The sequence below is a fragment of the Corvus moneduloides genome, chromosome 3, assembly GCF_009650955.1.
Source record: "Corvus moneduloides isolate bCorMon1 chromosome 3, bCorMon1.pri, whole genome shotgun sequence".
Taxonomy (NCBI): Eukaryota; Metazoa; Chordata; class Aves; order Passeriformes; family Corvidae; genus Corvus; species Corvus moneduloides.
The window spans coordinates 113,179,908-113,202,732 of NC_045478.1; the positions used below are offsets into that span (position 1 = coordinate 113,179,908).

At 40.9% G+C, this 22,825-nt stretch overlaps 1 protein-coding gene across 3 annotated transcripts; it reads left to right on the forward strand.

Annotated features, from left to right (window-relative positions):
- The first annotated feature begins 152 nt into the window (after positions 1–152).
- On the forward strand, positions 153–22,209 carry PLEK (pleckstrin). Of its 3 annotated transcripts, none has more exons than XM_032103609.1 (11): positions 153–889; positions 2,464–4,885; positions 6,859–7,419; positions 7,974–8,129; positions 12,387–12,568; positions 13,606–13,697; positions 14,558–14,742; positions 15,921–16,025; positions 17,669–17,752; positions 18,426–18,495; positions 19,340–22,209. In XM_032103609.1, the coding sequence occupies exons 3-11, from the start codon at positions 7,372–7,374 to the stop codon at positions 19,477–19,479; spliced, it is 1,062 nt and encodes a 353-aa protein (XP_031959500.1). In that variant the 5' UTR covers positions 153–889; positions 2,464–4,885; positions 6,859–7,371; the 3' UTR covers positions 19,480–22,209. The 3 variants fall into 3 exon arrangements, with proteins under 3 accessions (XP_031959500.1, XP_031959503.1, XP_031959501.1); XM_032103612.1 differs by having other exon boundaries at positions 7,115–7,419; XM_032103610.1 differs by lacking the exons at positions 153–889; positions 2,464–4,885 and having other exon boundaries at positions 4,931–7,419.
- The last annotated feature ends 616 nt before the right edge of the window (positions 22,210–22,825 follow it).

The window sequence follows — 22,825 nt, forward strand, 5'->3', positions numbered from 1 at the left end:
AGGAGGGGCTGCCGGATCCCAGCCAGCCCAGCCCTTCCCAAAAGCAGCGGATGAGATACTTGATTATTTATTTTCCCTCCCACTAATCGCGGCGTAGCATCTGGGCGGTTGATGTCTTTCCCCCCTCTTCTTCCTCCCCCGCCATCCACTTCATCACCCCGCCCCATATCCCGGTTTGGGGGACATTTGCAGCTGCTCAAATTGCAGCCGGTTTCCAGGGAGTTAATCCGGCCCCGATTACTGCAGCCTTAATCCCGCGGTTCGTCCCGGAGGAAAGGAGAGAGGCCCGGCCCAGGCGCCGCCGTTCAGCACCACGGGCGCGGACAGCGGCGCGGGGAGGGTACGCCCCGCGGGCTCCTCCGCGGGATCCCGGCCGAGGGGAGCCCTCCTGATCACCCCCCAGACCCCCTCACACGGGAAACGCCTCCCGAGGGTTGATTGAGCCCTCTGGGGTAGGCTGAAACATCTGTGTGGCGGCACGGAGGAGCCAGAGCTGCCCGAGAGGGAGGGGAGGGCGGACAGCAAAGACGTGGTTTTCTGGCTCTTCTCTCTCCCTGTGCAGCAAAAGGCTTTGTTGAGTCACCACGCCTGGACTGAGGGTCACTTTCTTGCTCCCTGAGGTCAACAGTTAACATCAGTAGGCCAAGGTTTCTCTTGGGATTTTTTTAATCACTTCATTGCAATCCTCTTATTTGAATAGAAAAAACCCCACACACTGTAATTGCACTATAAGATCAGAATCTCACATCTTTAAGTCTAATACTACTCTTTACATATGGCTGGTGCTGTTTGTTCAAGAACAAAGATCTTTGAAACTGAACAATATACCATAATTCAACTCTCAGTGTCTCTCATTCCCATCTAACTGAGACTGCTTTAACCCAGGCAGGTTTGTGCGTCTTTTCCATTCTTTTTTTATTTGTTCTTGTTTGCTGTTAGAACTGTAGCATCCTTCTGTCTGACACAAGCCTTGGGCCATGGATATATTTTTTGCTTGGACATTATGGCAGAGTTAATGGTTTTGTTAGGAGAATTTCAGAGGTCCATGTCACACTGGACCTAACCTGTTCTTTGTTTTTCTGAGGCTGGGATGTACATGTGGTGGTGTAATGTAAACTAAGCCAAATGGTAGCAGCATTGCCCAGCTGCATTTCCTTATGCATGCAAGCTATTTAGTGATTTAATTTTATTATGAACTTGAAGCAAAAGAACACATTTTTCTGAAAAGCTCTGGGGGAAAAAAAAAAAACAACAAACAAAAATCCTACTGGATATCCCTTGCTTAGGGTACCAGCTAAACACAGGCTTCATAATGTGTTCAGCCATTCAGGCTTCTACAATTATAAGGGCAGGGATATGATCCCTGTCTCTCACAACTGTGTATCTCTGCAAAAATAATAAACAAACAAAACAAAAACAAACAACACCCACCCCCAGTACATTTCTCCTTGTCTCTTTTCCTCACTACAAGAGAAATCTTGTTTTGCATTACATTCTGCAGGAACTGCTGCACTTTGTGGCTTGTTGGAAGTTTTGCCTGCAGCAAATCCCCCTTCTGTAAGTTTAAATGTAATTTGGTATGAAATCACAGAGGCCTAGCCTGTGTGGAATCTGATAGTATCACTTAAAGTGGTGTGTGAAGAGTAATGGCCATTGCCAGGGATCAGTTTTACTTGCTTCATGGGCCAGATATATCATGTTGTAGTAAATTGTGTGTAGCTGAAGACATTGATTGCAATTAGCTTCCCAAGTACATGAGAGGTCAGATCTATAACGAGGGTTTTTTCCCATATTATTTCAGCCTGAATGATTATCTTTCTATGAACACAGCTCAGACTGGGACTTTATCCCTGACCACTATTGGGCAAACATGAGGGAAAACTAAAAAAACATCATATTACAGATTGTGTATGCATAGTAACTGTTTTACCATATGCAAATGTAACATGGTAAGAGTAGAACATTTATGAAGAAATTCTTAATTTAGGCAATGACTTTCTTTTGATTGATCTAGTAATTTCACTTGTGTTAATACATTTACTTATCTGATCCCACCAGATGCTCTTATCAGTAAAGATCAAGGGAAAGGGTTGCCTTTGCTAAGTCTTTCTGGGAGGTTAGTTTTGTTGCTGCCCACCTTAATGTCCCTGACCAGCCTCATCTGGGGCTGCCCATGGGCCCAGTTTTAGCTCAATCCTGGTTTTCATGCCCTTCCTGAATTATGCTTAGGACTGCTGGTCTCCAGCTCTGCCACAGACATATCCAGCCATGGATGCCCTTGACCTCGATCTGCATATTGAATACTTGGCTTGACCTCAACCCATCCCAATGAAGGTGCCTGATGCTGTAGGATGGGCCCTGGATAGAGAAACCTAGGCCCTTCCAGCCCCCATGGGGATTTTCTATGGGTCCCAGACCTCAGGCTGCTACATTACCTGATGTTATTCTCTTGATATTCTGTAGGGATCAAAATACCTGAAGGAAGAAAGAGTTGGTCTGCTTTTGCCAGGAGCACAGAGTAAACCTGCTGACATTTACAAGATTCAAAGCTAAGTAAATCATCATAGACTTAGGACAAAGTCCTATTTCTTCCAAGCCACAGCAGCAATTTACTTCTGGGAACAAAAAGATAAAGTTGTGTTGATTCCCCCATTCTCTACACCTACATTTGAGGGGTGGGACTATAATATATAATGTCTTTGTAAACTGTAAAACTGTTTTTCTGGTTTTTTGTTTGTTTATTTGGGATGGGGGAGGTTGTTTAGTTTTGTGTGTGTTTTGGTTTGGTTTTTTTCAGTCCCCCAAATCTACTTTTCATTCCGCTGGCAGCTGAGGCTTCCCAGTCCGTTGTGTGGAGTCAGCAAGGTACATTAAGCTAATTCATTTCCCTTGGGGTAGGAAGATTGGAGCACTCACCTATGCCCTGGCAAATGCCTTAGTGCTTTTGAAGGGAGTGGTGAGTTAGTTGCAGCCAGCAGTTCTATCCCTCTTTTTCTTCCTAAGACTATGAAAGTCTCATCCTACAAGATGTGTGAGCTATATACAAGCTACATTCTCCAAGACCTCTTTCTTATGTATAGACCTTCCCTGCTGCATCAACATAACTTGCATGTATCACTGATGGGGAACTACTGTAGGGGAGAGGTGAGGATAGATGTGTTCAATGAAAGCTAAGAGACAACATGCAGATAAACCACAGCCTATGCCTTATGCTGGTCTAAATTATCTAGAAAACATTCTGGAGAAATGTGTTTGGTCTCTTGATTGCATGTACTCAATACGATCTCTCTAGGCATGATGATATGTCAACTGCATAAGCTTTAGAGTATTAACATTTATGCAGACCTTCTCACTAATGCACTAGCCCTATGGCAAAGCTCAGCAATCATTAAATATGTAAAATGTACCTTGAGGCAGAACAAGATGGTTCATTTAAGGTAGCCAAACCACAGCATTTAGTTTCCAAGGTGACATGTAATACCTTTATTAGCCTTTTTATGCTTGCCCCTCTTCAATTAAGTTCTTAACACAGTGCAAAATTTGGAAATGTTGTGGTTTGGGGGTTTCTTTTCAAGAAGGGCATGCAAAGCCACAATCTCTCATGCACTAAAAATAGCCATATATGGAGGGAACTGTGCTAAGGCTTGCACCTGCCAGCTCTCTGTTTAATACTTTGATTCTTTTGAGCCCTCTGCCTCCGTGCAGAAGTGGGAAATGTTTTTACTAAAATATTAGCTGGACAGAGCTAATATCTTTATCTTGTTTGTACAAGCTTTATCTGGTTTGGAAATCACTTGTGTGTATAACTTTTCCCATACAATTATTTTTAACACATTTGTTATCATTTCCCCTGGAAATGCAGCTTGATTTGCTGTAGTGATACATATTTATGGAGAGATCATGTGTTTTGTTGCAGATGAGGTGGGCTTATGGCATTTACAGTGCAGCAAACATGTTAGAACCATCTCTGCAAGGGCTTGTGGAGCAGTGAAGCTGGTGTAGCTGAGAATCTTGCCTTCTTTGCAGCTGCTATATGGTTCCAATTTTTGGTATAAACACTTCTTAGTCTCTCAGGTAGATGTCTTGGTCAGATAAATATGGTTGATCACTTTTTTTGTCAATGCTTGCAGGAACTTGTATTCTGAAGTACCAAAAATAAAGCAGAATTTTCTGAAGAAATACAGCAGCAAATTCTCCTGTACAAGAACAGTAAACTGAGCTAAGATATCCAGCTCTGCTGCAGATTGTGATATTGTAACAAATTCGGCTCATCCAACATCATGCACCTTTATCTACTTGAGATAGAAATGGAGATGATAAAGTAAGTTATAGCAGATTTCCACATTGCAGGTTACTTTCTCTTTCTGACAAAGCTCTTCCTCCCCTTCATGGAGAGGTAGCAGAAATACAGCTCTTCCTCTCTCTTATGCCTGGTGCTGCTCTTTAGGAATGGCTGGACAAAGAAGACCTGCATCCACAGTCCACACTGTCCCTTGCACCTGCCACAGCCACTTTGTGTTTAAGGACCATTTTGCCTCACATGAATGATTCAGCTATATCAGCATGTTTCTGCCCGGGGGGAGATGAAGTGCTGATTTCCCCAGGATGGTGTGTGATAAATTAAACCAAACTTCAGCATTAAAGAAAAGGATTGTTTCAGACTTGCACAGTGGAAGGGCAAAAGGACCAGCTGAGCTTTGAAGATGAAATAGAAACAATACACAGAAGTGTTATAAAAGTGGTTGCCTTCAGCTAACATTGGATGGAAGTTATTTTTTCTTTTGACACTGAGTAGCATAAGTAGTAACGGTAAATTCTGGAGCCTTTGGCTAGGTGCCACTGTGTTTAGATTTACATTTCATCCCTCCAAAGGCTTTTCATGCAGGTAAGTGAGAAAAATGAGCTTTTGTGAAATTGTGGAGTCAGCATCCTTTTCTGTTTTCATTAAGCCACTTTTTAGTATAGGCATATATAGATATTCTGTTGAAGAGGATCTATCCCATGTCATCTCATATCATCAATTTATCAGGAGGACGGCCCTGTCCTCCTGATTCAGCACAAAGACTGAATCAGCAGGAGCAGGCGAGCAGGAAAACCTGTAGAAAGGATGCCTGCAGGGAGGAAAATACTGGCAGATTCTTTTGTCTTTGCTCCCCATAAGGCCTTCCAGCTGGGGATGGGGCTTCCTTTCCTCAGAGCTGAGGTGGGGGAAGCGAAGTAGAGACAGAAGGAAGAGATAACTGTGATCCTGTACTCGGTGTTTAATCATTGCTCCAAGCTCTAAAGTATTTATGTCCTCAAGGCAGATAATAAAGGCATAATTTGGCTTCCCGCCACACAGTGAAAGATATTTGAGTTGCTGTTGTCTGTGACGTGTGTTTTTGATTTATCTAATTGGAGAAAAAAAAAAAGTATCTTTTCCTGAAGATGGAACCACTGAAATGAAAGGGAAGATATGGAAACAATTCACCTTCTTAAAGCAAAAAAGAATGAATTAGTGACCAAAAAAGACATTATACAGGAGGATTCTACAAGCTCCTCAGTCCATCAAACATCCTTTTAAGACTTATGGGGGATGAAGGGAACCTTCACAGAAATGTAACACAGAAATCCAGTTAGATCATCTCTGCTCTGGGAATCCAGAGCATCTTCAGTTCATTCCAAGTCCTGGACCTTGTAGGTGAATTTTCTACTATAAAAGTTACATAAGGTTTTTGATCACTTTTTAGTGGTAAATTTTTACTTTTAGCTCCAAGGACCACACAGTTTTATTAGCTCTGTGTGAGTTTCTGTCTCCAATATATTTTAAAATCTGTTCGTTGAATTCAGTATGCTGAACAGTCAGGGAATATATGGAGTCTTTGATTTGCAAACTGATGGATGATTGGCTTGATCAGCAACTGGTGCCTTTCAAAGCTATAAGATCCTTACAACAGCATTATTTACATGAGCAAATGAACAATTTACTGGGACTGCAGATTTTAGAAACCCCAAACAACTCAGTGATAGATGAAATCATCACAAAAAGGTATACTTTGGACAGAATGCACTATGAAGTGTTTAACCTGAAACAGGTGGTACAGACAGGTGCTCTGCCTGCAGAGAGACTGGATATGTCATTTAAGCAGCAACTAGTTGAGAAAAGCCCAGAAAAATAAAATCTCCATTCAGACAACGAGGAGAAACATCCAGCAGTTGGGATAGTGAAGCATTAATACAGATAATCAAGGAAGGAGTGGAGTCTCATCTGTGGGAGTACCACTAAATAGGCATCAGTGAGGAATGTCTAGAAAAGGTCTCTGAGGGCTCTGCTAACCCTCTGGTCCTCTATCACAGACCTTGTCAGACTTCTGAGTAAAGGCTGAGACAAACAGAGAGTCAAATGAAGAATAGGAATTTCTGTCTGTGAGAAAAGTCCCTGTTTGGGGATCTTTACAATTGGCAGAGGTGACAGGTGGAGTCACCCTGGGCTCAATCAACACTTATCTGAGTGAGCTTAGCTGCAAAAGTGACTTGGAATCTCGTGCTTGGAAGAACACAAGAGGCTGCTTCAAGATATCATGAAGCAGCCTCTTATTGCCTCCCATATGCCCCCACTTTCTTCTATATGGGGAAGAGGGACTGTGACTCTGGTACTTATGAAAAGCTATGGGTTTGCCTTGTATTTTCCCAAATAAAGCCAAACAAGCTCTGCAGCAAGTAAAAGATGCTTGTAGAAAGCATTTTGCGGTCAGTGCTTTATGTAATGCACTAGTCTAATCCATTTGTGCCTATTTGACAGCTGACGTCTTTGCACGGCCTAAACATCAAAATCCAAAACCTGATCAAGTCTGATAAACAAATTTCTTATGTCAGCAGAGGGCGCATCCTCGTTAACCAAGTGAGAGTCCTCTACCTTCCTGCCAGATTCCACATTGTTGCCCACTGGGAGCCAGACTTGGAAGGCGGGGTGAAGTGGAAGCACTGATGCATTAGAAACCTGTCTCTGAAATCATTTGGCATGCACCAGGCAGCAGCACAGTGCCCTGTTTGTTGTTTTGGTACAGTTCATGTATTTGCAGAGCGGGCCCAATTTCTTGTGACTGAGCACTAAAGTGCTAATTTAATTTCCCAGGATTCCGTCATCAAGGCTGGCTGTATTTGATACGATGAAGTGTTTTGTCAGGCTGTTGCCTGTGCTGTCAGAGGCAGACATGTGCTTCTGCACTTCCCTATCTTTCACTCTTGAAGAGGAAATGGGCTTGCGATTAGCATTCAGAGGAACTTGTGAAATGACACAGCTGTACTGTAAAAACACCATCCCACAGACTTTGCTGCCAGAGGAACTCAACAGCCAGCACTGATAGACCCGAGAGCAAGATTGTCCAAGCCATGGAGCGAGAACCGATGCGCATAAGGGAGGGCTACTTGGTTAAGAAGGTAAGTGGGTAGTTTCGGACTGAGTGGAAGAGAAAACTAACTCTGAACAAGTTGGGAAGATGTAGGGAAACATATTGTGAAAGCTTGGCAAAGAGGTAACAGGAAATAGCCATAGCCTACTCAGTTGCACTTAATTGAGTTAAACATCAAGGAAGAATAGTGAGATCAAAGCGGTCACATCACCTTGGCCTCAAGACAGTGTGTGGGGCCATGGGCACATCCATTCCTTGAGAAGGTGGTTGCTGCCCCACAGAAACCTCTGCTCTGGAGTCTTTTGTGGTACATCCTATAGGATAAAGTCTTTACTTTTATTTAAATCCACAGTGGCTTCCATTGGCAGAACAACTACAAGGGGAAATAAACGGTGGTCAGAAAAATAACAATGTTTAACTGCATAGTAAGATGGGTGTGGTTGTGGTATGTTCCCCTTGAGACACAAACTGTAGTTATTTTAGCATCAGTCAGACATTCCGTGGAAGGTCATAGGAAGGTGATTCCTTGGATATCACATGAAGAGTGATTCACTGAACATAATATGGGATTTATTGATGCAGGGCAGCATGTTTAATACCTGGAAGCCAATGTGGGTTGTGCTCTTGGAAGATGGAATTGAATTCTACAAGCGGAAGGCTGATAACAGTCCCAAAGGGATGATCCCACTAAAAGGAAGCTCTATTCACAGCCCATGCCAAGATTTTGGCAAAAGAATGGTGAGTACTTTTTTAATAAAAACAATTAGCAGTATACTTATACTTCTGGAAGCACTGAAAGGACAAAAGGCTGGTGGTTGCAAATCACTCATCCTAGTGGCGATTCTCACTTGCAGGTCACAAGCAGGCTTGGAATTGTGTACTATTTGAATTCAGGACACTTCAAGAGGACTAATTCAGAAAGCATTGGGGGGGGGTTGGTTAGTTGGTTTTTATTAAATTTCTGAGTGTCTCAGAGAGCAGAACTAAATTTTATTGGTGTGAAGACATTTTGCAGCTGAATGGCAATGAGTCCTGTATTAAATATAAATCTAATTGCCATAGAATAAAGCTGTGAATAAAAAATATTTTGTGAGCAGGGCAAGAATTTATTTATTGTCAAGGAACAACAACTGGTTTGCTCAGACAGGAAGGAGATAAATGCTGTGACACACATATTTTGTTACAGGGTTCCTGAAAAATAGTTGTTGGTAAAACAGGATTTCTAATATGAGCAGAGAATCATATCATTAGTCATTTATTATTTTATCAACTCAGTTCTGTCAAATAGGCATTACATCCCCAGGAATTCCTCCGACAAAAGGGTCCCGCAGAATCTGGAACATTATCCCGCTACAGTTTAAAGAAATTTACCACAGGGATGCTTGACTAAAGATAGAAGTCTCTGTGAGAGCATTAGAAAAATAGAAAGTTTAGAGACTGCTGAGACAGTGAACTTTACTTTTTCATATGAGTAAAGTGAGGATAATTAAACCTGTCCTTAGGTTTTGTGGTAAGTGGAATCAGGGTCCTTTGTGTCAGATTTAGACCTGCTGGCTTTGCTTTTTCCTTCTTTTCTTTCTTCTACTTCTTTGTTTCTTTGTTGTTGTTGTTGCTGTTGCAGAACCCGCATTTATATGAAAAAACCCACCTTGATTCTTACTAAGTCTTTTTAGACGTACATCTGTTCAGAGAAAGGGGCTGATAACTTACAAGCTGTCTTTGAGACAGTATAGAAAAAGGATGGGGCAGAGAGTAGAGATTGCTGTTATTTCTGTGCCGACTCTCTTATTAACAAGCCTCAGCATGGCACTGCTTACTCTATACATGAGGCATTGAAGGGTACTATGTTCAAGAGTATCACAGACCTCCATTATAATGGTAGAAATGAAGTTTTTCTCACAAAGCATTCTTTTCCAGACAGTTTTGTGTTGGGTTTTGTTTTTTTTCTTTAACTCCCAGAAAGGCACTGCTATCAATATTGGTCTATAGAAGTTGCTTGGAAATGTCAGTAACATATTTACAATAAAGGAAAAATACCTCACATGTGCATTCAACAAAGTAGGCATAGAGGTCTGAAGTATCTGATGTCTGCTGAAGGCAGAGTGAGAGAGATCCTCACCTGCCCAAAGGGTTCCTTTGGGATGTACTAGTCTCCAGAAGGGGCATTGTATCTGTATGGAAGGGTGATAGTCTCTGTGGATCATTCCTTTGGCTGCACTGAGTTTTATGTTATGTTTCATTTTACATTAGGTGTTTACATAATGAGCTTTACATTATGTTTCATTTTAGTTGCTGAAATCTTTTCTGAGGGATAATACAGACAAAAGAAAGGATCAGAGATCCAGGGGTTGAGGCACCCAAAATAGCTTTTCTTAAGTGAGATTTGCTGCAGGGTTTGCTGAAGTCAGTGGAAACAATCCAAATTACTTCAGCAGGCATTGGAGCAGATTCTCCATATTGAGGTGGTGAGATTGTTCTGCAAGTCCATAGACCAGTAGCCCTGGAGGTGGACTTTGTCTTAAAATTTGCATTGTTCAAACAGTCAAAAATTCCACATGCTCATTCATATGAGCAAAGCCATCACCAGGATTGTTCTTACAAGTAGTTACTGCCCAATATGATTAAACCTAACTTTCTACATGTATTCCTTGAAAACCTAGTATCTTCATTTTTGCATCTGACATTTTACAGCTTTACTGTACTGCTGAATTCAAAGCCTCTGCATTCCATTCTTGTTTCTCAGTGGTTATGAGTCAAAGCATACAGTTATTCCTCTTATGGGAATTATTCTGGTTCTTAAGTTTATACGGCTAGAAATGAAAGTATATTTTTAGGACAGGAATTCTGAATGGTGAATAGTGGGATAATTCTCATTGGGTCAGTTTTAAATATAGTTTCACTTGTCTGGACCCAGTTTGGAGCAGGAACTATTGGGCCACAAACAAACTTCTATATTTCTCTGGTTAAATTTTTGAATCAGCTTGTCTATCTGCACCAGGACCTCATTTGAAAGCCCAGAGCACAACACCAACATGCTCTGTTTACTACATCAATTGCAAAATGCAGGTGCTGAGGGGAAAGGAAGCAATCTTGGATTTGTTAAGTAGAGATAAAGGCTGTTCAGAAGAAGCTGCAACTGCATATTTTGAGATTATATTTCAAAATGTATTCACCACTGTTCGCTGTCCTTGATTTGATGTTTGATCATTGCTTAATGTAACATAAATTCTGATATTCTTCAGCTTTTTCCATTTTCCCCATGGTTTTCCTGTGAATAGCATTATCATGTTTGGTTGCTCATAGTTAGATTCATCTCTCCCAATTTAAACTATCTAAAATGTTGGTATTTAGTTTAGTCTAATGGTCTAATTTTCTCAAAAGCACAAACAGATATACATCGTCAGAGGGACGCTAGGTCACATCTAGGACTGGAGACTCAACATCTTTACCAATTTCAGAGGAAGCCTGAAGTCTAGCTTACTGGCCTGATTTTGTTAAATGCTAAAAAGAAAGGGCTTTGCCAGTCTCCTCCATGTGCTGAAAATGAAAACTCTTCTTTAGCATTTTGCTGTATGTTGCTTCTCAGCTCTTTGAGAAAAATAACTTTTTCCTTTGGTAATAAATCTCGTCAGTGCTTTGGTATTTCATTCTGTTAATCTGGAGTGTAAGCTTGACTCTTGAATATTGGGCTTTGGAGAGATCTGTCTGTTTGCTTTTCTTATGCACTGTACATTGATTTTCAGTATGTAGGTCTTTCCTGCATAACAGAAAAAGTGAGTATTGTTGGAAATATGAACAGTATCAGATAAGAAATGGTTACTTTTCTGTCTGAGATGGATTTTTGAGGACTCGTGGCTTTGTAAGTTTGAAATCTATCTTCTGTGAAATTCAGTTGGACTTTGCACAATTTCAGGGTGTCAGAATTTTTCCTGTTGGCCATAGTTTGGAAGATACTTGTCAGGGATGTTTAGAAATGTATCAATTACAAATGTGGGCTTCAGCAGACTCATTCAGTGTTGATTTCACTGATGTAAACTTGCTGCTTTTTGACAGTAGCCTTTGCTTTCCTTGCCCTCATCAAGTCGTGCTGTTGGCTTGTGGCTTAGCTTGGCATTTTTAGACACCTGCTGAGTCAGAACCTGTGATATTTATTATAACACAACTACAGAACAAATTAGTTTCACTCATGGGGAACTATATTTTAGAGGAAGTGGAAACCATTAGATCCAGATTTTCCATCCAGAAGATCAATGGATGGAAATGAGTTCAAACAGTGTGAACTTTGTTGGGTGGGTTTTGGGGTTTGTTTTGTTTTTGGTTTGGTTTGGTTTGGTTTGGTTTTTTTCAGGTTGGTGTCATTTATCTGTTTACAACTACTACTAGATGATTTATTCTCATTTTTGGGAAATACAGTCTTTCCATTGTTGCTAGTGTGTTTAGATAGGTGATCCGAAGGTGTAGCCAAGGGTTGGATGTATCATCTCCCTACTAAGCCGTTAAATGTTTACTAGGCTGCAAATATACTCAGGTACTCTCCAGTGTATGACTCTTTTTCCCCTTGTGAGTCAGTAGCTGAATATGATGTGGGGTATTTTTCCTCCTTCAGACTGTTCACATGTCTCTAAACATTAAACAAATTTACATCCCACTGTAAGCCTGCAGGGGCTGGGTGCTTCAGCCTTTCAGCTGTGTTGAACTTCCCAGTAAAAGTTAGAATCAGTAGCTGTATTGGTGCCACACACCTTGGATGTGCTCACAATGTCAGGATCACTCACAGTGAAGTAACAAAAGGATTCAGTTATGTGCAGTGCTTGTTCATGGTTTTCTTCAGAGTTTCTATAATTTAACTGTGTCTCTAAGGCACTTGCCATAGTCCTTAGGCATAGGTAAGCTGTATGTTGTGGTGGTACTAGCTTAATTGTGCCCAACTGGCTACACCAAAGTAGCCTTTTTTTTTAACTTAAAAAAAACCCCTCCCATAATTTCTCATTCCAGTTTGTCTTCAGGCTCACTGTGGCCAAGCAGCAGGACCATTTTTTTCAAGCTGCCTACCTGGAGGAGAGAGATGCCTGGGTGCGGGATATCAAGAAAGCAATTCATCATATAGATGGAGGCCAAAGGTTTGCCAGAAAATCCACAAGAAAGTCTATCAGATTGCCTGAAACAATCAATCTGAGGTTTGTTCTCATAGTTCTGCTCTCCCATTTACTTCCATCTGCAGTCAGTGTGTCAGACATGTAACGCTGGTCAGGAAGACCAATGAGCCTGTCTGTCCATGGATTCTCTCACAGCCCTTTCTGCACAACTAAAAATTTCAGTTTGTACAATGTGTCAGAAATGAGCCAGCAATCAGAACTGGGAAGCTCTTTTTTAATATATTATCATTTACCAAAACATGCTTATTTATCAAAGGTATTTGCTGATAGGAGATTTCTGGGCATACTGCAGTGCAAGAGGATATCCCAGCCAAAGTGTGATTCTTCAGGAGAAGCATTTTAAAACAATAAACCATTTATTGCAAAAATATTTTAGACCTTTTGTTTGCTCTCCAGAGAAATGCTGATGTTGGCCTAGTTTTTGGATGGTGAGGGGAGTGTGGTACATGCCAGAGAACATGAAACTGGCAAAGGGAGAAGAAGAGATAAAGGGAAGCAATCTGTTAGTACTTTTAAAAATCAAGGATGACTTATTTTCCTTCTCTGAGCTGTAAATACCAAGATACAAATGAGTCTGAAATGTTCCTTATAAGACAGTAAAACCGCCCAGGGCCAAGATTGTCTGAGAGAATGCAGGCTTTGGGATAAGGACAGGTTTTCTGCTCAGCCCAGGACCTTTGGGTGAATGCAGAGCACAGCAGTAAACTCTCCTGCTGGGGCTGTGGAGCCCTGCAAAGGTGCCTCAGCAGTGGGTGTTCCTCTCTTCACGCTATAGTCACCACAAGTCGTTGCATTCTCAAAATAGGGACATGTGGTGAGCCCTTTGTGCACTCCACCCTCTGCTCCCACAGCTGTGATTGTAATGTAGTGAGACCTCCAGGCTTTGCAACTTGAATTTTTCAGGGGATGCAAGAGATGAAACTAAGCCACGTTACAGCTCTGCAGAGAGCCATATGCTAACAGAACATGAAGCCCCCATGAATGACAATGACATTATTATACAAACTGGCTAAACCTTTTTATTTGCTAACAGTTTCTGTGGTTCTTTTTATGCACAGTGCTTTGTATCTCTCAATGAAAGATCCTGAAAAGGGAATAAAGGAGTTGAAGCTGGAAAAAGATGAAAGAGTGTTCAATCACTGCTTTACAGGTAAAGAGCTCCTGTCCCTCTATTCCATATAATAAAGGGAGCACAGAGTTGAAAAACTAAAGAGATTAAACAGCTCTAAGCTCTGTAGAGCACAGAGAAGTTTGAGAAGAAAACCAAATGTTTTCTTAACTAACCCAGGAGATCTTCAAAGGTGTATTTTGAAAAAGTGTTCAGTTGTGGCCATGGTAAACAAAGGAGAAGGACGAAATTTAACCAGGGTCAGAAAGATTGAAGTAATCTTTTGAGTAGATTGTTGTGTGAAATACTTAAGTACAGAAGAATTATTCCATTCTGAATTTTTCATCACTGAATGGTGTCACATTGTAATTCCTGTTTCTCTCCAAGTCAAATCTGTGTTTGTGCTCAAAAACACATAGAGGCAGCACTTGAGGACATTGTTCAGTGGTAGACATGGCATTGTTGGGTTAATGGTTGGACTGATGATCTTGGCAGTCTTTTCCAGTCTTAATGATTCTGTGATTCTATGAAAGTCACCCTGTTACCAACAGCATTTATGTTAGTAGCATAGCAGCCTGGAAGGCTGCCTTTTCCAGGCTTGGCTGTCCTTCATAAATCCCCAGTCCGTCTTTGAGGCTTCCCAGCTCAGCCCTGCATCCCCTCCCAGCTCTCTTCTCCCTCAGGAGTGGTGTTTGAGAGTTGTCTTGGCCCCTGTCATTAGCTGGAAAGGCTGTGCCTCACTGGATGACCAGGAACCTTCCCAGATTAGCTCCAAATGTTGTTGCTAAGAACATTTTTCAGGAGATTGATGAACACATGGAGTAGGCTTGTTTCCAGTGTACTTCTATGCTTCTTCATGTCTGTCTTGGTTTGTGGCTTATACTTTGTTCCTTTGTAACCAGGCACCTGTGTGATTGACTGGCTGGTGTCCAGCAGCTCCATCCGAAATCGCAAAGAAGGTCTCCTGCTTGCCTCTTCTCTCTTGAGTGAAGGCTACCTACAACCTGCTGGGGATACGTCCAAGGCTGCTGCCGAGGGACTGTCAGACACCAGCTTCTTAGATCTCAGTGATGCCTACTATTACTTTGTGAGCATTGTATTCTGGTTTTTTATTGTCTCAGACTTACTCAGCCTTCTGCTTTTCTCATGCTTCTTGTTGGGCTTCTTAAATCTTGGAGGAAAGATTGTACAGAAATGGAGAAATATATCATAATTGTCTTTTTCCTGTGATACTCAGAATGAGGCGGCTCACTTTAATAGTTGTAACCAGGACAGGTTTTTTTTCTAGCACCCTTCTAAGTGTGAATTGAGTGCTGAGACCAAGCTGGGTTCTTTTTAACTTAGACTTTGTTCCTGGTAATTGCACTGGTGACCAGAATTTAACCATCTATTTCCCTGATGATTCAATGGAAGGGAAGAGAGAAATTCATTATCACAAGGCTTCACAGAGTGGCAGAAGCTACAAACCCATTTTTGTGCAGAGCCATCAAATCTGACTCAATGGGAGTGTGCACACACATAGCTAGCCTGTGAGCAAAGAAGTTTTTAATATCCCCCAGTAACCTGTCCTGGGTGTCATACTCAGACTTTTCCATTCAGTATTTCATATTCTGTGGACTGATTTGAAGAACTTGAAATACCAGAGTCAAATACTGTTTGAAAAATATTTTGCTTATGGATTTATGCTAACAAAATGTATGCCTTCCATAAACTGAAACCAAATAAATTTGTGTTACAATTCTGTTTATATTTACCACATAGAATCACTTGGCTTCAGCAAAATGACTCTCCCACTACTCACTTGTTTTCCTAAATGTGCTTGTGCTAGGGAGACTTTACCTGTGCAGCAGAGACACTGCTGGTAAAGGCAGCCTTGTGGCCTCCTGGGATGCTTCTTGTAGCAGCCCATGTGTACCCTGCTTGTTTTTAGATTATTTCTAGTTTGATTCAATACCAATGTGGTGTGAGGAGGCCACAGCAAGCCAATGTCTGACTTGGTATCATAGAAGTATAGTCCCACCTCACATTGAAATGTCTCCATGGTGATTATGAGAACTCCTCAACTTCACTGGGGGACTTTTCCAGTAAAAGGTTAGATTATTTAACAATAATAATAACCACCACCACCACCACAACAATAATAATATTTTCTTTGGGGTGGTAAAAAACAGCATGGAGGGAAGCCAAAAGAATACAAATTGGTACATGTACATAAGCATGCAGCAACTGTGCAACTTCTGTAACATTTCTCTTGTGGTCTTGCAGCCAGATAGTGGATTTTTCTGTGAGGGATATTCCAGTGATGATGATGTGGTCCTAAAAGAAGAATTCAGAGGCACAATTGTCAAACAAGGATGTTTGCTGAAACAGGTCAGTATTGCCCATGTTGCATCCTGCTATTAGGATGATATTACATGGGTGCAAGATTACTCTTTTACATTTAAAAACTTTAGGTAAGAAAGAAACTACCCTATGGCATCTCCATACTTGGCAGGTTTCATCTCTGTCCCTCTTGCCTTTGCACAAGGAACACTTGCTGCAGCATGGCAGCAGGACTCTGGACAAATATTGCAAGGTTTATTGCTCTTGCCACAAAATAAAACAGTTGATAGCTTTAATTAGGAAAGAGTGCTAATGCAGAAGACGTGACAAGTCATTGGTACAATGCAAAACTGCACTCAGGTAAAAAGGCTGCCACTCCTGTGTCCCTCTGGACACACAACTGGATTCAGTTGCCTGTTTTCATAGACTTTTTCAGCATGCCTGAGCAAAGGAGTTGTTTCAGTCACGAATGTTTGATGTGTAAGACAGAAGATAACTGGATACCTTCCTTTCCAGCAAAACTTTAAGTGAATGTGAATGTCATGTTTCCAAGGCCGTTGCAAGCAGGTATTAGTGAACTGAAGGCAAAATCAGGATTCTTCAATGAATAAAATGGGTCAGGTGGAAGGGACCTGCAACAATCCTCTGGTCCAACTGCCTGACCACTTCAGGGCTGACCAAAGGTTAAAGCATATTGTTAAGGGTTTTGTTGTCCAAATGCTTCTTACACATTGACGTGGAGCATTGACCACCTCTCTAGGTAGGCTGTTGCAGTGTTTGACCACCCTCTCTCTAAAGAAATGTTTCCTAATACTGAGTCTGAACCTGCACTGTTAAAATAGTCCTTGAGGGCCTAAAAACTTAGTGGTGGTGCTCACATATATTTCTCTTGTTTAATCAGATTACTCAAAAGCAATGGTAGAAATTAGACCCACACCTTGCTGCTTTTTTACCCTGTCACATTCACATCAATCTAGTTAGTAAGAGCTTCCGTGCAAACAGTAGCTAATTGAGAAACTTGTATTTTGAAATGCCAGAGGAAGTGATTCATGACAATCTTCTACCAGTGATAGCCTGCACTTGGTCACCCTCTCTGAGTTGTGGGTCACTGCTTGGAAGGGTCACTGCTTCTGCTGAAAATGCTTTCAGCAGGTCTAAACTTTCCACATCCATCCTTTTCAGTCATGAAAAGAGGCCATGAGGCACTTACATCCATATTTCTGCCTGAGTTTCTCAGCCATGAGCCCTCCAGGGTGTTTAAGCTAGATAAGCATTTTTTTTTGTTGTTATCTTTGCAGGGACAGAAAGACTTTCAGCTCATCCTTGCCAATAAATTCAAGGTACCTTCCTTCAAGGCACTTTGCAGCCATGTTTCTGGCAAGCAGTTAAACCCAGTTCTCACAGATCTCACAAGAATATCATAACTACCAGACTGTATGATATGTTATGGGGAATCTCCCATGTTGAAGCTCTTCTGCTTTGCACAAAAAAAAATAAAAAGAGAAAACAGTTTGATAGTCCTGTTGTTGTGCAAAAGATTGGAATGTAGACAACTCCTACTCCACTGAGTATTTCCTCTCCAGAATATTCAGGTTTTGTCCCTTTTGTATTTGCCTGTCCTCTCATGTGTGGGTAATATTTGCATGCAGGCAAAGCAGTTCCATGACATTCCTGGTTTTGAATTTTCCTAGGGACATCGGAGGAAGAACTGGAAAGTGAGAAAGTTCGTTTTAAGAGATGATCCTGCATATCTGCACTATTATGATCCTGCTGGAGTAAGAGAGATTTGGTTTATTCCCCTGTTTTTTTGAATCCAGTGCCTTGTAAGAAGTACCTGAATGGAGTATTTGCATGAGAATGTGACAGGGAAGATCAGGCAGGACAGTGGGACTGTTTGTTCTTGCATGGCCTAGCCATCCTGTGGAAAAGCAGAGTGAAGCATGGTTTATGGGTGGCAAGGGCCACCCAGACCTGGGAACAAGTAACACTGAACTGTATTTTCACCTCTTATCTGTGATTAATTAGAATTAATGTGTACTCTCCCTTGATCAAAACAAATTAGGTCCTACATGCAAATGACCACAATACACTAATTTTGCAGTTGATATTTGAGGTATTTGCCATGCCAGGTGGAGACATGGCATCCTATTTCTTGTGTAATTCTAATGGGCCCATTCCCATGCTAAATACTCTGCAGATCCTGAATTCTACATCACAAGAGATTCCCTGTTTATTTGTAAACCTTTCCCTTACCACACCCCCAACTCTCCATGTCACACATAGACTGAAGATCCCCTGTTCTCTCAGGGACAATGAGAGATTACTTAGTATGTCTCATATACTAAGTAATCAAATGGTTTTGTTTTTATTCTGGAAATGTAGCCATATATTAACAGGTGAACAGTTTCAGAACTGTTGCATTTCATTTTGATTTCATGTCCTCCCCAGGGAGAAGAACCACTGGGAGCAATTCACTTGAGAGGCTGTGTGGTGACAGCAGTGGAAGATATGCCAGACAGTAAGGACCCATATTGAATGAGCTCTCTAATAAGTTTTTGGTACAAACCCCACCTTTCAATCTGCCTGAAATCACAAGTGTTTTTCATTCCAAAGCAATCTATGTACAATGATTCAATAATTCTAGTAACTGGTCTCTCTCTTGCTGTCTGAATTACAGGAGAAGGGTACTGTGGTAAAGGTAACAACAGGGAATCTTATGTATTGTCAGTACTTTAGGGAAGGCTGGTCAAAAGGATGACACAAACCCTGTGTTAGAATATCTGGCCTTTAGGCAAAGTAAGCTGAGTTTGATCTCTTTAGTTAATGAATTTGGGATGGAAGCTTTATGTTAGAAATGGTTATGCCAACAAATTATTACTGTCCACCTTCTCTTCTCTCCCAAAGCTAGAAGTTGGAGGAACAGAAATGGTGTTGCTGCAAGGGCCAAGAAACATTAATTTCATGCATTCTCCTCTCCACAGGAGAGGCTGGCTATCATATCCAGCAAGAAAGTTTGTTGGCATCTCAGAAAAGAAAGAGATGGATGTGACATTTTCTCAAACATCTTGTTTTTGTAGCTGGCCAGGCATGGGAGGGTTTGGAAATATTATCTGTCTGCAGGATTGCAGATCCTTCCATGATCTGAGACCAACTAACCAGAGACTCCTGAAGGTGAAATGTGCAGAATTCATGAGTGGTTTCTCTGAGAGAGAGACCCATCTCTTGGACCCAGTCTTTGTGAAGACCTGATCAGGCTCAGCCGTAGAAAGAAAGGAGATCCCCTTACAGTGTGTAAAGGAGAAAACATGGAAAGTGCAAGACTATTTTCTCTCATAGCTGACTTTCTTACTTTTTCCCTGTAGCCAAGAAGTATGATGCTGACAACATCCTCTTTGAAATCATCACAGCAAATGAAATCCACTATTACTTGCAAGCAGCCTCATCCACAGAGCGTACAGAGTGGATCAAAGCAATCCAGTCAGTTGCTAGGACTGGTAAATGAAGATGATCTTCTAATAAGAAGACTAACAAATTAAATTAGTTACTCAAAACAGAATTTAGCATTTCACCAAGAGAAAGCAGTATCATCCCAAATGTGTGTTGGGGGTGAGGACTGGTTGGAAGTTTCAATTCTATAGTGGGTACTAACAAACTAACATTTTTCCACTTGTGTTATGGTAATATTTTACTAAATTATAACATAGAACATGCCATATTAGTGTTTTGCTTAGAGTAATCAGTCTAGCTTGAGAAGGTTGTACCTGTTACCACAGCTGATAGTGGGAATCTCACCATTAACAGGGGACAGGGTCATACCACTGACAGAGAGGACCTCAATTAATCACCCTCTTCAACCTGTGATGTGTTTCAGGATTTTCGTGTATTTCAATCTTCTCCAGACAAGTTTTACACTTTCTTCTTTACCAGATCTTGTTGCTGCTTGTTCACTTATACAAATAATGCCATAGATTTAAGGAAAAAAAGTTAACTCACTTCGAAACCTGATCCATTCCTTTATAATCTGTCAGTATTAAGAGAGGAAAGAATGCAGACAACTATGGAAACACCATGTGGAACCAAGTGCAACTCCATGACAGCAGTATGAGGAAAAGTCTCTTTCCACAGTATTTCAAAGACAAAGCAATCTCGCTTCAAACTCTATATCACCCAATTTTAACTCTTGCTAAATTTCTCCACAAGAATCTGCCCTTGGACCATTGTTTCCCTTTATTTAGGTCTACAAAGCAGATGCTGGGTTGTCAGGTACTGTACACTATTTGAATTAAGAATCTTGCAGGAGAAGGGAAAGGATGCATGGGTTGCTTGCTTGAACTATTGATTGAAGTAGTTTTGATTAGGTTTTCCTTTTTTAACTTCCAGCACCATACTCAGTCCTTGATTCTGTGCCTTAGTAATATAAGAGAAACCTTGTGCTTGTAACTGAACTAAATGTTTTTATTTAATAGGGTCAATTCACCTGATTAATCCTTGCATTTTTTTCTGACCATATATCAAACAAACTTCTAAGTCTTAAACTCTGGAGCTGAAAATCAAGTTACTGGCAGATCCTGCATGTAGACTGTTCCTGGTACAGACTGATGTTTGAGTGCAAGTAAACTTCAAAACCTTTAAAACTCTGTTCATAGATCTCATAAGGTCCCTTATCCATACAAATTCTTACTGGGATTTCTTCCATCTTAAAATAAATGCAGAGCTAAAGCTTCTTTTCAGTTGTGCTTAATTATACCTGTAGCTGAGCTAATGAGCCTGAAGCCCTGTTGCCTTGTGTTACTTATCCCAAAGAAAACACAGCCTTGCAGGAACAGCAGGCTGGGACACTTCATCATCATGTCCACTTAAATTGGCCAGCAGAAATCAGCTTCTGGCAGACATTTCCTGTCTCTCATGCAAGCTGACAGGATCACTGAAGTCTGATGTGTCATTCTGAGGAAGGAAGAGTGATGGTAAAAAGATCCACTGTTTGCTCAGCCTGCTTTCTTGATAATTGCTGCTTGTCACTGCTTATTTTTGCTTTCAGAGCTCACTAACCCAAAAATACCCAGGGGCACAGAAAAGTAGAAAAAAAACACCCCACACAACCAAACAACAGAAACTTGTCCACCTTAACAAAGGAGGGACATGACTGCCGCTTTTTAATAAAACTAAAATGTTTTACCAGTCTATGACCTTATCATTTTAACTTGTGCCCAGTCCAGGGTATGGCTGTCCACCGATGAATGGTGTTTTCTCAGGCAGGGGATGCTAGTCAGTATGTTTATGGAAGAGCTCTGAAGTTTGTACCATCCTATACTGAGTCTGTAATCTCACAGGTAGTGCTTCAGAAGACACATTTTAAGGGTTTGTAGGTGCCTCTGCTTCTTGGCAGCAGTGAGATCTTGTCCAAGGGAATTCACTATTAAAAAGCAACTACACGTCCATCAGAGATGATGAAGCCGCCTAGTAACTCAGAAGGCATGGAACAGGCACAGATCCTGAATACTGGCACAAAGAAGAGAGAGCCAGCTTTGTGCAAGTAACTACTAAACAAAAGGGAGAAAACAGAAGAGCAGACCTACATGTGTCATGCTTCCTCTAACTTTCCCCCTCTAATTATTTATATCACACTTCTACTGTGCCCTCAGCAATTACTACATCAGTTTCTTTTTTACTTATAAAAAAAGAACTAGTCTAAAGGACAGCAAAATAAACAAGCCATTGTGGATAAAGATTGTATTTATAATCTTCAGTTACTGAAAGACTTGTATAATATAATCTAATATAAATATCCTCTTAAGTTCATGTTTGTCTTGCCACAACTTGCACTGAACAGATTTCCCTCCCCTAGAACACTGATTACATGCTTACTACAGTCAGGGTCAGATTTTTGGGAATTGTTGGAACCCTGGGTTCAGAAAATTTAGGTTTCTGGGATATAGTAATATATATGTAACAAGATGGAGGATTTTGGGTGTAGGTTAGTTCTTCCTTCTTCTTCACAAGCCTGGGTGATCTGGTATTGGTTCAAAAAATCCACAGTGCAGAACATGAGTGATTAGTTATTGGATTATAAGTAAAAATAAATTAGTTGGCATTCCATAATTGGGTAATTCGGGCTTTAAAAGACCTTGGAAAGTAGAACTCGGGGGCCATTTCCACCTTGTTAACTTAGAGGCACATTCCATGCAGCTGTACCATAGATAAGAAACAATAAACATCTGAGTCTGAAGAACAACTCTGTGTCTCCTGCGTTTTAATCCAAACTCTGAGTAAAAGAACTCACGAAACAGAGGCAAAGAAGAAAGGAACAGAAACAGAAAAGTTAATAGGGAATGTTGAATAACCATGCACCCATAAAAACACCCACACAGATACAGCGCTCCTACTTCCATTTTAAAATGAAGTTTAAAAGAAAACAGTACAAAGCAAACCACCAACACAGATGCTGAAAAAATAGTAACCCCAGCCTAACAAACTTTCAGCTACAGTTATTATTACTTCTTATAATCCAACAAACAACACATATGGAGGTAGTTTGGACTTAATATGTCTGTAGCATTTTTTCAAAGAGATGTGTACTTTCCCTGCCCCGCAGCGTTCTTCTGAAGGGTAAGGTTGATACAACTATGTTGATAAGTGTAGTTATTTTGGTGCTTTTCTTTGCAGTGTGCTGTCTTTGCTTTTTATTTGAAAGAATAGTTAACAGAAAGTGTGAAAGGTCTACTAAAAATGTGTTTGAGTAATACAACAGTTTATTTAGTAATATTTAATCAAAGTTTGTTCATAAAGATGAAAAAACTAGTTAAGGCCTCTGAGGTACCTAATGTTTACTGTCAAACCTCTCTATTAGA